The 13,825-nt window shown below is 34.7% G+C and overlaps 2 protein-coding genes and 1 non-coding gene across 3 annotated transcripts in view; all 3 read left to right on the top strand.

Moving 5' to 3' along the window:
• On the top strand, nt 2,617–9,739 carry LOC104704287 (carnosine N-methyltransferase-like). The gene is made up of 16 exons (XM_010420402.1): nt 2,617–2,957; nt 7,033–7,075; nt 7,157–7,225; nt 7,300–7,407; nt 7,522–7,593; nt 7,717–7,761; nt 7,855–7,934; nt 8,027–8,094; nt 8,187–8,253; nt 8,386–8,493; nt 8,829–8,908; nt 9,028–9,125; nt 9,209–9,268; nt 9,354–9,422; nt 9,502–9,555; nt 9,664–9,739. Exons 1-16 carry the CDS (start codon nt 2,617–2,619, stop codon nt 9,712–9,714), a joined length of 1,413 nt encoding a protein of 470 aa, XP_010418704.1. The 3' UTR covers nt 9,715–9,739.
• TRNAV-UAC lies at nt 4,682–4,754 on the top strand. The gene has a single exon. It is a non-coding gene; the product is annotated as a tRNA-Val (tRNA).
• The window catches only part of LOC104704285 (carnosine N-methyltransferase-like), an 11,077-nt gene continuing 7,483 nt past the window's right edge, over nt 10,232–13,825 (top strand). The window contains exons 1-10 of the mRNA XM_019227446.1: nt 10,232–10,430; nt 10,966–11,038; nt 11,396–11,439; nt 11,917–11,959; nt 12,119–12,313; nt 12,382–12,498; nt 12,800–12,871; nt 13,238–13,282; nt 13,384–13,463; nt 13,717–13,784. Of these exons, the coding sequence (XP_019082991.1) occupies nt 10,252–10,430; nt 10,966–11,038; nt 11,396–11,439; nt 11,917–11,959; nt 12,119–12,313; nt 12,382–12,498; nt 12,800–12,871; nt 13,238–13,282; nt 13,384–13,463; nt 13,717–13,784 (916 nt within the window). The 5' untranslated portion in view covers nt 10,232–10,251. The remainder of the gene's footprint in view (nt 10,431–10,965; nt 11,039–11,395; nt 11,440–11,916; nt 11,960–12,118; nt 12,314–12,381; nt 12,499–12,799; nt 12,872–13,237; nt 13,283–13,383; nt 13,464–13,716; nt 13,785–13,825) is intronic.

The raw sequence follows: 13,825 nt of genomic DNA, 5'->3' as shown, positions 1-13,825 counted from the left end.
ATGATCTGAACATCCTCCTGCCTCAAAAACACCATAAACCTGCGGGAACTCAGTGAGCCATGTATCATTTACCAAGACACGGTCGAGTTTTTTGCATATAAGCTTGGATTCGTCCCTTTTGTTACACCAAGTATACAAAGGCCCATGTGATTGAATATCACTAAGAGAGCAATAGGAGACAACCTCCTGAAAATCCTTCATCCCCACTGGAATAGAAGGATCCGTATCATAGCAAGAATGCTCCTCTGCCTTGAGAATTTCATTAAAGTCACCAAATACCATCCATGCTTTATTAGAGAAAAGAGGTGAGTCGTGATGATGTCTCAAGTCCTCCCACAAAGGCTTTCGATCCGCTGCAAGGTTAAAACCATACACAAAAGAAACAAAAAATTCCTCATCCTGACCGTCCATCAAAACGGAGCAAGTAATCATATGGGGGCTAGTGAAACATGGTGTCAACCGAACCCGTGGACTCCAAACAACCCAAATCCGACCCAGACGGTGATAATCATAATTCGAAATAAAAGACCTNTTAAGCTTTTTGGAAAATCGAAACGTAGCGGAGGTTGAGTGATATAGTGTTGCAGTGGTATCCCAATGAGCCTGAACCATGGGAAGAAAACTCTTGTCCGAAGCCAGAGCATTAGTGAACTTAAAAGGTTTTCGCGGTTTAAGTTGTTCTGCCCCAATTTGGATTCTACACCTGAGATGATCTGAACATCCTCCTGCCTCAAAAACACCATAAACCTGCGGGAACTCAGTGAGCCATGTATCATTTACCAAGACACGGTCGAGTTTTTTGCATATAAGCTCTGATTCGTCCCTTTTGTTACACCAAGTATACAAAGGCCCATGTGATTGAATATCACTAAGAGAGCAATAGGAGACAACCTCCTGAAAATCCTTCATCCCCACTGGAATAGAAGGATCCGTATCATAGCAAGAATGCTCCTCTGCCTTGAGAATTTCATTAAAGTCACCAAATACCATCCATGCTTTATTAGAGAAAAGAGGTGAGTCGTGATGATGTCTCAAGTCCTCCCACAAAGGCTTTCGATCCGCTGCAAGGTTAAAACCATACACAAAAGAAACAAAAAATTCCTCATCCTGACCGTCCATCAAAACGGAGCAAGTAATCATATGGGGGCTAGTGAAACATGGTGTCAACCGAACCCGTGGACTCCAAACAACCCAAATCCGACCCAGACGGTGATAATCATAATTCGAAATAAAAGACCTCCCTGGAAAAACTTTCTCCACAATCCTCTCAGCCTTTCTCTCTGTAACTCTCGTCTCAATGATACAACCAAACTGAAAGTTAGACTGCATCATCCAATCCTTCACTACAGAATGTTTTGAATCTTTATTAAAACCACGCACATTCCATAGGAAGCTCGACATTCTCCTCCAAAGAAACTTGGAAGCAAATACGCACTACGGCTGTAGAGGTGAGCTGGCACAAATGCGTTTGGTTTACCCACTCCACGCCAAAACATTCTTTTTGCACTTGGTTGGCAGTCCGCATTAGACTCTCAACTGGAGATCGAATTGTGCAATGGTCCCGGGCAGATCTGAGGAACTGTGTCTTCTGCAACAACACCATGGAATCTCGCGACCACTTGTTTTTCTCTTGTCACTTTTGCTCTGAGGTTTGGCAAGCTACTGCAAAGAATATATACAAAACTCGATTCTCCACAAGTTGGCATTCGGTGGTTGTTGCAGCTTGTAGCAACTGGCAAGATCGAAAGATTTGCTACCTAGCCCGTTCTGTTTTACAGGTGACGGTGTATACTCTATGGCATGAGAGAAATGGGAGGAAGCATGGCGAGCCACCGAACCCTGCCTCTCGTCTTATTCAACGAATTGACAAGCAGATCAGAGATCAACTTATTGTGATAGGTCTCATGGGGGATCGGCGTTACGACGATGGATTACTCATATGGCTAGGTTCTAGAATTTGATTTTGTATACTTTTCTTGAACACATAAGAAACTGATGCTTTAGTTGTACCAAAGCTCTCTTTTAAATATAATTTAACATTACATTCAAAAAAAAAAACATCAGAAACTGAANCCGCTGCAAGGTTAAAACCATACACAAAAGAAACAAAAAATTCCTCATCCTGACCGTCCATCAAAACGGAGCAAGTAATCATATGGGGGCTAGTGAAACATGGTGTCAACCGAACCCGTGGACTCCAAACAACCCAAATCCGACCCAGACGGTGATAATCATAATTCGAAATAAAAGACCTCCCTGGAAAAACTTTCTCCACAATCCTCTCAGCCTTTCTCTCTGTAACTCTCGTCTCAATGATACAACCAAACTGAAAGTTAGACTGCATCATCCAATCCTTCACTACAGAATGTTTTGAATCTTTATTAAAACCACGCACATTCCATAGGAAGCTCGACATTCTCCTCCAAAGAAACTTGGAAGCAAATACGCACTACGGCTGTAGAGGTGAGCTGGCACAAATGCGTTTGGTTTACCCACTCCACGCCAAAACATTCTTTTTGCACTTGGTTGGCAGTCCGCATTAGACTCTCAACTGGAGATCGAATTGTGCAATGGTCCCGGGCAGATCTGAGGAACTGTGTCTTCTGCAACAACACCATGGAATCTCGCGACCACTTGTTTTTCTCTTGTCACTTTTGCTCTGAGGTTTGGCAAGCTACTGCAAAGAATATATACAAAACTCGATTCTCCACAAGTTGGCATTCGGTGGTTGTTGCAGCTTGTAGCAACTGGCAAGATCGAAAGATTTGCTACCTAGCCCGTTCTGTTTTACAGGTGACGGTGTATACTCTATGGCATGAGAGAAATGGGAGGAAGCATGGCGAGCCACCGAACCCTGCCTCTCGTCTTATTCAACGAATTGACAAGCAGATCAGAGATCAACTTATTGTGATAGGTCTCATGGGGGATCGGCGTTACGACGATGGATTACTCATATGGCTAGGTTCTAGAATTTGATTTTGTATACTTTTCTTGAACACATAAGAAACTGATGCTTTAGTTGTACCAAAGCTCTCTTTTAAATATAATTTAACATTACATTCAAAAAAAAAAACATCAGAAACTGAAGAAGATTCCACCATGGAGATGACACCGACGGAGACGGCACCGGAAATGGTTACAACCACGACAAACGTAACAGAATTGATAGAAAAAAAAAGAATTGATAGAGAAGTCGAGGGAAGTGTATGATGAAGAAAAGGAAGAGAAAATACTCCCTCAAAAGAAGCCTGTTCTAGCAGCTCTCGAAGCCAAATCTCTTCCCGCCATCATCAGTGCTTACCTCAAGTACTTAGTTTAATCTTAAGACTTCAATTTTTTTTTCTGAAGCTCTTGTTAATAATTATGATCAGTAGATAATAATTTCACTATCATCTTGTAGTTTTAGATAAAGTATCGTCACAGGCTCGCTTTATATATACTAGTAATTAATATATGTATGTTTAATGTTTATGTGGTTTATCATTCGCAGGAGGTTATGAAAGATCCACAATTAACAGCTGATAGATATACATACGAAGCAGAAGCTATTGCGTGATGGTTTAACACAGGTCACAATACATCACCAATGACAAATCTCAAGCTTTCTCACACCAATCTTGTCCCTAACCGCGCTCTTGGGTCTGCGATTCAGGAGTTGGTTTGAGTCTTCTTGCTTTTCGATCCGGTTTAGTCGTCTATGTTAAAATTTGATATGATTTGATTTATGGACATGATATGAATATATGATAGTTGATAGTTGATAGTTGATACAGGTTTGAAAAATACTATGTGTACTCTTAGTTACTCGAAAACAAAAATATATACATAAAAAAAAAAGAGATAAACGTGCATGAGATGGGCCGAGCTCCGTAATTTTTTTTTTTTTTGTCACAAGAGCTCCGTAATTAAACTGCAACTTAACTTAAGAAAAAAAACTTAAACGGGCCTTGACGAATTACTTTGATAGAAGAGCACATTGAACCGAATACCGATTAAATTGAACTGATTTATTGACTGGTAAATTGTAAACCATATGAACCACAAAGATGAAAGAACCTTTGACGAATTACTTTTAATTTCTTTTTCTTTTCCTTATTACAAAAGCGATTTTGTATTTCTCGGGATATGAGAGATGATTCCGTTATGACGGATTATTAGAATCTTTAGTTAATTTGTACTAATTGTTTAGATTTAATATTTTCAGACTTCGATTTTTTTTTTCTTTTTCTTAAATCTTCAATCGATTAGTCCTTTTGAATCGACAAGTTCAATTTTTTTTAAAAATAAACACACGGTATTACCAGATGGGATTTTCGATTGAAATTGTTCTACATATGGAGTACGGACAAGCAATGTTTGATGTATATGCTTTGTATTTTTTTGGCCAAAAGTATTAGTGGACGTTAGTTGTAACATAAAAAGTTCATGTGAACAAAATCATTAGAATTTTTATGGATAAAATTTATGATTTATACTGTAGTATTATTTTTAGCCCTTAGTTCTGTTATTTAACGTAAAAATTATGAGGCGACTGAGTTTTTGTTTTTTGGTTTTGTTATTGTGTTTAGATGTTGAAGAGCGATTCAGGAAAACCATTGCACATGTAAGCAGAAGAAGTAATTGGAACAATATGTTGTCTATATAATTGTTGGCCAAAACAATATATAACAATTAACATAATGGTGCTGTGGTGTAGTGGTTATCACGTTTGCCTTACACGCAAAAGGTCTCCGGTTCAATCCTGGGCAGCACCATTTCCTTTTATGATTCAAAAAATAATAATAATAATGGTGCTCTAGTTTGTTTATTATTCTCATTTGCGATATGTATATAGGACCCTGTAAATCAAAATAAGATAAGAAAATAAAGAAAAAAAGAAGAAGTAAATAAAACAAAGAAACAATAAAATTCAAGACAATGTAAAATATATAGTAAACAAAAAATATAATCAAACTCTTAAGAACAATATAAAAAAGAAAGAAAATATTTAAGATTTGAGATATGGTGGAGAAGTATGTGGGAATGGTTATTTATAGGATAAAAAGTGATGAAAGTTACATTTCTAAAATAATTAAATTAGAAGAGTTACAATTATAATTAATAGTGTGTTTAAATAAAAATGAATGGAGGAGAAAATGTCTATTTATAATTTATGTAATTTCAGTTAATAATTTAGTTGTAAAGAATGAATTTAAAGTATGCATTAATGTATATGATTAAATGTCCACACAATGCGTGGTTGCATGCATAGTAATTTTTGTTATATTTCTGAATATTTATAAAAATAATACAGTATTTTGTTCTTTTCTATTAACAATAACATAATCAAATAATAGATTTTTTTTTAAGATTGTATTATAGTAAAATTGTATCAAACAAAATGATCAAAAAAATAGTAACCATGTATAAAAATATTATGTATAAATATTCCTATTCAATTTTTAACTTACACATTAATTGGTTTTTTGTAGGGCTGGGCACGGGACGGGTACCCTTGATATAAACTCATACATAAACATCCAAAATTCATATTATTTTGTAAGTGACAAACTAAATTAGTTTTCCTATAACAACATCATATGAACTTCAATCTAAAGATTTTTTAAAATCTCAAGGAAAACTTCTATCGTTTTGGTTTCTCTTTTTTTTACTCATCAATTTAAATTATATTGCTAGATTTCATACTAATAGTTTCATCTTTAGAGGGTTTAATTAGATGGTATATTTTAAAAATTATATTATTTTTCTATATTTTACTCCATTTAAAACATCAAAACAATGTATATATAGATTGTTTTTACAATGATATTTGATTTGATTTTTTTAACAATAACAACAATAACAACAAAAAAAACACAAAACAAAACAAAACAAAAAGATTTGAGATATAGTAGAAGAGGATGAGAGAGTGAAAGAATGAGAGAATAAGAGAATGGGTATTAATAGGAATAGAAGTGATGTAAAATTATATTTAGAAAAATAAAAGTTACAATTCTAATTTATTATGTGTTAATTATATTCTTTTTCTATATATTACTCCATTTAAATTTGAGTGCTAGAAGAGAATATAGAATTAGACATGGATCTTTTCAACCTCATGACCTTGTGGGATGAATAATAAAAGAGTATAAAAATGATTACTTATAAGATGATAATCTAAAATAGACAATGGAGATAAACTTTTTAAAACATCAAAACAATGTAATATATATATCTCTTACAAACTCCAACTATTTAATTTAGAATTAAGCTTTTACAATGATATTTGAATTGATTTTTTAACACATACAACAACAATATCAACAACACCAACAAAAAACACAAAACAAAACAAAAAAAAGATTTGAGATATAGTTGAAGAGGATGAGAGAATGAGAAAATGAAAGAATGAGAGAATGAGTATTTATAGGAATAGAAGTGATGTAAAATTATATTTAGGAAAATAGGAGTTACAATTCTAATTTATTATGTGTTTTAATACAATTAAGTGGAGAAATATAGTTAATGCATAATTTATATAATTTCAGTTTTATATTAAAATGTGAATTAAATGTCATGTTTAAATATTTTTAATTTGTGATTTAAAATAAATAATTTTTTTAATTGCATTGCTAAAGTGGACCAATAAGGAAAAAGTGAAACCTTACTTTTATGTATATGAGAGTATTTATAGGAATAGAAGTGATGTAAAATTATATTTAGGAAAATAGGAGTTACAATTCTAATTTATTATGTGTTTTAATACAATTAAGTGGAGAAATATAGATAGGAGTTACAATTCTAACTTATTATGTGGTTTAATACACTTGAGTGGAGAAATATAGTTAATGCATAATTTATATAATTTCAGTTTTATATTAAAATGTGAATTAAATGTCATGTTTAAATATTTTTAATTTGTGATTTAAAATAAATATTTTTTTTAACTGCATTGCTAAAGTGGACCAATAAGGAAAAAGTGAAACCTTACTTTGATGTATATATATGATTTGGAATTTTCAGTAAGTATATTGTTGGAATTTTTTCTTGCAGGTGTATATGGACGAATTCACATTTCATATTGAATATGCTTGAGGTTAGTTTGTGACATTTCTTCTTTTTGCCACAACTCAAGTCATGTCATGTAAATGATGTAATTTTATAATTTACTTGGCAGGCTTTTGAGCCTTCTCTAGACTTGAGTAAACACATGGGCAAGGGAAAAACAGGAGTACTGTCTATCGAGGTCAGATCACGACATGGAAAGTTTTCTCCTTTATTTCATTTACAAATAACTTTAATTTCTTTTTATAAATGCAGCTTCAAAGGATGGAAGGTTATGATTATTCACACAAGAATCACTCTGCAGACACAAGAATCAATAATAAGACATGTGAATTTGATGGAAGCCAGTTAAATCATGATCATGTCAGTGAAATACCAACTCATATATATGCTTTTATATACCTCAGTTCCTTCCAGGAAACGGGTTTACTATAGTTAGTGCCTTCCTAGTTATAATGTTCCTCTTTTATTTCTTAGGTATCATTTTCATCTCATGATTTGTTGGATTCGTCGTTACAGACACATGTTCCTCTCGTTGATGTAGATAAGGTATGCTTTTTCACTTTACTATGGTTGATGAATGATAGAGTTTACACGCACACCAGTACAACTGCATTTGTTGTGTGTTTTGCTCACCAGTCTATTACATGATATTGTTGTATTCTGACATAGGTTCGCTGGGTACTAAGGAATATAGTTCGAGACTGGGGAGCAGAGGTAACCATATTTTTGGTTGTCATTTTCTTCTGTTAATGTCACATTCTTTCTTGAGAATCATATCGCAACTTTAGCTGTTGTTTTTACTTACAGGGTCAGACCACACGAGATGAATGCCACAAGCCTATCCTTGAAGAGCTTGATTCCTTGTTTCCTGATCGTCAGAAGGAGAGGTACACCGTGTTACTATTATTTGATTGAGCATTTTATTACCTGCTACATTCACTCTGCTTACAAAGTTAATTAACAATATATGATTTTGCAGCACTCCTCCTGCCTGTTTAGTCCCTGGTGCTGGACTTGGACGTCTGGCCCTTGAAATTTCTTGTCTAGGCATGCAATGGAGTATTATTTTTTATTTTATTTTATTTTTTTGTAGCTTTGAGGGCAATGAGGAATGTAATAAATCTTGAACATTGGAACAGGTTTCAGAAGCGTAGGAAATGAGTTTTTATATTACATGATGATATGCTCAAGTTTTATTCTCAATTAGTAAGAGATTCTTACTTTCTTGATCATATTTTATTAATAGCCTCAGTTTCTTGCTTTCAGTTCCAGTTTGAATATTGCTCTGTTTTTTTTTTTGGTCAACAAATATTCCTCTGTTTGTTTTTTTCTCATCAGTACAAAAGTGCCTGATGAGTGGACAGTATACCCCTGGATATACACCAACTGCAATTCTCACTCGGAAGATGATCAACTACGTCCTATTTCTATTCCTGAGGCCGGCCCGACTAACTTTGTTGCCTAAAGCCAATTTTTTTTTTTTTTTGCCCATTAACAAACACTGAGAAAAAAATGTTACAAAATCTGCTACTCCCAAGGTTCGAACTTGTGACAACAAGTTGGGTACTTAACCACTGTACTACTAAAGCGCTTTCAAATATGATGCCCCTTAAATCGTTCATATAATTTGGCGCCTAAAGCCCTTGCTTTACGAGCTTTAGGTCAGGGCCGGCCAGTGCTAGGTATGCATGCGTCTCAATCAACAGGCATTAAGCAATTTGTATTGGTAAAAATTTGTTTATTTCACTTGACTGAAAAAAGTTGATGTAAACTTATTATGTGAGCAGTGTAGGAGTAACAAAAGGTTTCTCTATGTGTTGTGGCGATTTTCTTGAAGTATTCAATGAATCAAGTCAAGCGGGTATGGAAACAGTGACTACTTTCTCTTTTGGTTTAAGCCAACATGCTATATATTGTTCATTCCAAGTACACGACACACACATACACTTGTAATGTAACCAGTATCAGTGAATTTTTCAGGGATGTGGGATGCAGTTGTGACTTGTTTTTTCATCGACACGACTCGTAATATCATCGAGTACATCGAAACGATATCCACAGTCGTAAAGGACGGAGGAGTATAGTTTCTTCTTTACCACTCTTTTCTCAAGGCATTTGATCTATCATTGCTTTGGACTGTCTATATTGATTTTTACATCAGGTTTGGATAAATTTAGAACCTCTGTGTTATCACTTTGCGGACATACTTGGCCTGGAAAATGTAATATATAAGCTTTGGACTTGTCCTACAATCTTGTTAAAAATTTTACNAATTTTTTTTTTTTTTTTTTTGTGTGAATACTTAGGAAATTTCGATCGAGCTAAGTTTGGAGGATGTAAAGAGAGTTGCTTCGCATTATGGGTTTGAGATTGAGGTATAATGACATTATCTTGTTAAGAATATAACGTGACATGTTCGTTCTTTCACACTCAGTGCTTGTTCTACATTTACAGAAAGAAAGAACAATTGACACAACGTACTGTGCAAATCCCCGGTCTATGCAAAAGGTCAGGATTTCATCATCTCTAGTCTCTCTAAGCTCAAACTAATTGTATGTTTCTATAATTGGTTTTTGGATCAAAAGGTGGACTTATTTGTGATGTTGTGTGTTGCAGAACCGCTACTATTCTGTCTTCTGGACAATGAGGAAGAAGTGTGCTATTTAACAACTTAAACCAAACATCCCTAAAAGTCTAAAACTATGTATTCCATTCTGGAGTTGTTTTTGTGTTGCACTTTGGTATGTTTATAATGAATTTACAGTCCGATCTCAAAACATACCCTTTTTTTTTTTTGTGTTGTTAAACTAAATAAACTGTGTTCTCGTTCGTTATCCTTTTGGCTTTTGCTCAGTGGCCACTCGCTAGAACACTCAGTGACATAGTGACAGTGTTTAAGTGTTGACTCATTTTTATTTAAAGCTAAACGAAAACCTTTGACCTCTCTCTCCCCTACACTAGTTACTTGTGAATGTATGAATCACATTAATAATCAAAATTGTAACCGTTTCAGAAGCAAATCAGAAACAGTTTTAGCGTTTGGATTACGTATTTATTTCTCCAATATACTGTACGTTTTTTAATTTTATTATCTAGTACACAAAATGGGCTAAGGCTAGGCCCATTAAGGAATGAAAAAAAAAAGAAACCGTTTCAGCGTATAAGAAGACGAGGACGACCAAACTCCAAAACAAAAGAGCCACCATGTCGGAGACGGAGACGGCGCCGGCACCGGCACCGGGAATAGTCACAGATATGGAGCCGGAAACGCAGACGGCGAGGAAAATAGATGATGAAGAGGAGGAGAAAATACGCCGTCAGAAGACGCTTGAAGAAGCTCTCGAAGCCCAATCTCTCCGCCGCATTATCAGTGCTTACCTCAAGTATATATATTTATTTTCTCTCATCCTTTATTCGGCTTTTACATCGTTTCATACGTGTTACCTGGATTGGCAAATATGTTCATGGAGAATTGTCTGATTGATTTGAATTTCGAATCACAATTCTGGATTGGTACTGTGTTCTTGATTTTTTTTAGTTTAGGGTTTAGTAGTAGTGGTGTTAAGTTATGGGAACTTGATTTTGGTTTGATGAACTTCATGCGTAAATAAGAATACGTCCTACTTTGATTCTTGAGAGAATACTTTTATTTTTGTTTTCTCTAGCTAGTGTAAGGTGAATGCTAAAGGTCATTACTTTTTATTTGTATTTGTTATTTGGTTACATAGTCCGAGATTTGCTGATCAAATTTTGGATTTCACGGTTCGTTTGAAGCCTCCTGTAGAAGTTGGACTTTGAATGTTGTTAGTTTTCTTCTGGGGTTATTCTTGGTTGAGTTGTGCGTTTTGTAATTGTAGGGCGGCTTAGGTTTTAAGGTTCTGCATCATTTACTTTCCTTGTGTTTGGAACTGTTTACAGTTATGCCGAGGCTTCAGAAGAGGATCTGAAAAGATGGGAAAGATCATATCGGAAGCTGTCTCCTGCACACAAGGTAATTTCTGTTGCTTGGTTTCTAGCCTTGAGGAAATGTGATATATGATTATTAGAGAGATAGTAGTAGCATGTTTCTACTAAAAATGTCTTTAAATGTGGTTTCCCATAGTTGCGTCTAGAGGAAAATGGAAGTTCTTGTTTCTGTTCAGTTTGTTCTTTGTTGTGTTACCAAATTGATATTATATGTTAATGATCTATTTCTGTAGCATAATTTACAATATGAAATGCTTACGATGCATAGCGGTTTAGAGATCACCAAATGATTTCAAGTCAAGTTGAAATTTTTTGTTTGCTTATAGTTGTAAACTTATAATAGAACTAACGAAATTCAGTGATGCCTTTTTTCCTTGTCCAGGCATTGGTACCCCATTTCCCTATGAAGTTTCAAAGATTAAGAAAGTAAACTCTAAAACCAGTAGATGTTTCTTTTTTTCTTATAGTTGCTTCAAACTTCACATACGATTAGTTGCTTCTTGAAGATTCCTGATGCTGCTAAACGTTTTCATTAACTTTTGTAGTTAAAAATGATATTTTTGTTACAATAATGATATGCCCTGGAGAGATTGAGGTTAGGGACAATCTAAACGTGTTACAAGCAAGTCCTTGGAGTTGGCATTACTGCATTTCATCCTTTCATATTTTTCAACACTGTTTTACATATATCTACTACTCTCTGAAAGTTGGACTAATTAAGTATTGATTTCCTAAGTTTTATGAGTTTCGTGGCTCTTATAATTCTTCTTTCTCATGCTTGCACACTAAACTTGCAACTATAGTTGAACTTGAATTATTTGTATCATGTCTGTGTTTTTTCCAGATATCATAAGCATAGTCTTATTTAAAAGGTTAGTAAGTTGTTGGAATTTGTTGTTGCAGGTGTGTATCGGCGAATTCACTTTTCATAGATAATATGCTTCAGGTCAGTTGCAGACATTTCTTCCTCTAATTCCCTTGGTGTTTCAGTTACTTCATGCTACTTTTTTGGTTAATGATTCGTAATTTTAAATGGAAATGCTTGATATGCTAGAAAATCTACAATTTATGTCATGTAATAATGTAATTCATAATCACTTGGCAGGCTTTTGAGCCACCTATAGATTTGAGTCAGGAACTTGATGGTTGTGAAGACTCAAATTTAGAATGTGCTCCACATGAGAAATATACTCTAGATGAAAGGCACGACTCTTCTTGCCAGCCGGCCTTGACCAATAGTTGTACATATCAGGAGGAAAGCAAACACATTCGTGAGCCAATAGCAGGAGTGTCTATTGAGGTCAGATCAAGTCATTGGAACTTTACTCTTTTCATCTACAATCTATAAATTTATTTGTATTAATGCAGGAGCTTCAAAGGAAGGAAGCTCATGATCATTCTCCCAAGGATCACTCTGCAGACACAAAAATCAATAATAAGACATGTGAATGTGATGGAGGCCAGTTAAATCATGACCATAGCAGTGTAATGCGAACTCAGAACTCATATACTCTTATACCTCAGTTCCTTCCAGAAAACGTGTTGACGATGACTAGCATTGCCCAGATTCTTTAGTTATTATATCAGTTATAATAGATCTTTAAAGAATCACATGAATATTTTCCTGATATTCTTGAATTTTACCTGGTAGTCTATATTCAGACACGTTCTACTGTCAAGCATAGGCTTTGTTGTGTATAATTTTGGATCATACTCCATGACTATGAAATTTTCATAATTCATCTTTTTTTTTTTCTAATTCTTATGGTCCTCTTTTCTTTCTTAGGTATCATTTTCGTCCCATAATTGGTTGGATTCATCGATACAGACACATGTTCCTTTAGTTGATGTAGATAAGGTATGCTTTTTCACTTTTTTTTTGGCTGATAATATTTGCTTTTCTCACTCCTAGATAGTTAATAATTGTATAAGAGCTTTGGTAGTGTGAGATAGTATTGTAAGGCATCCTTTTAATATCTATTCTCAATCTCTATAAGTTCCATTAGGCAGTTTGGAAATATGGGGGTTTCGGTTTCCTCATGTAAATTTGCATTTGGAGATGAATCCTGTTGAGCATAAATACACCTTCTTACACGTTTGCATATGCACATGATAGAGGTGATATGTATACCAGTACAATTGCATATGTTTGTTGCGTTGTTGTGTGTATTTCTCACCAAGCTATACTTTAAAATTTTCATTATTTTGTTGTTTTCTAACACAGGTTCGTTGTATAATACGAAATATAGTTCGAGACTGGGCAGCAGAGGTAGCCATACTTTTGTTTGTCATTTTATTCTGAAAATGATTTACTTGGATTCTTTCTTTAATTTTATATTAAATTTTGTGGTATATTCTTTTTACTCACAGGGTCAGAGAGAACGAGATCAATGTTACAAGCCTATCCTTGAAGAGCTTGATTCCTTGTTTCCTAATCGTCAGAAGGATAGGTACACCGTGTTACAGCTATTTGTTCCTGACTTTTGGGTCTCTGACCTCATATCAATGCATTCGGAGTTTGTGGAAAAAGTACTTTTGTCTTTACTATTCAATATCCAAATCTGGTGGCTTGTTGTCTGATCCACAAAGTCCCGTTATAGAGACTTGACTAAAGAGACAGGACGAACTGAATAATTTGATTGAACATTTATAGTACCTGCTACATTCACTCTGCTTACAAAGTTAACAATATATGATTTGCAGCACTCCTCCTGTCTGTTTAGTCCCTGGTGCTGGACTTGGACGTCTGGCCCTTGAAATTTCTTGTCTAGGTATGCAATGCAGAAGTAATTTTTTTGTAGACTTGATGATA

The sequence above is a fragment of the Camelina sativa genome, chromosome 7 (assembly GCF_000633955.1).
Source record: "Camelina sativa cultivar DH55 chromosome 7, Cs, whole genome shotgun sequence".
Taxonomy (NCBI): Eukaryota; Viridiplantae; Streptophyta; class Magnoliopsida; order Brassicales; family Brassicaceae; genus Camelina; species Camelina sativa.
The sequence above is the reverse complement of the archived record's forward strand: the minus strand, read 5'-3'. Positions and strand labels throughout refer to the sequence as shown.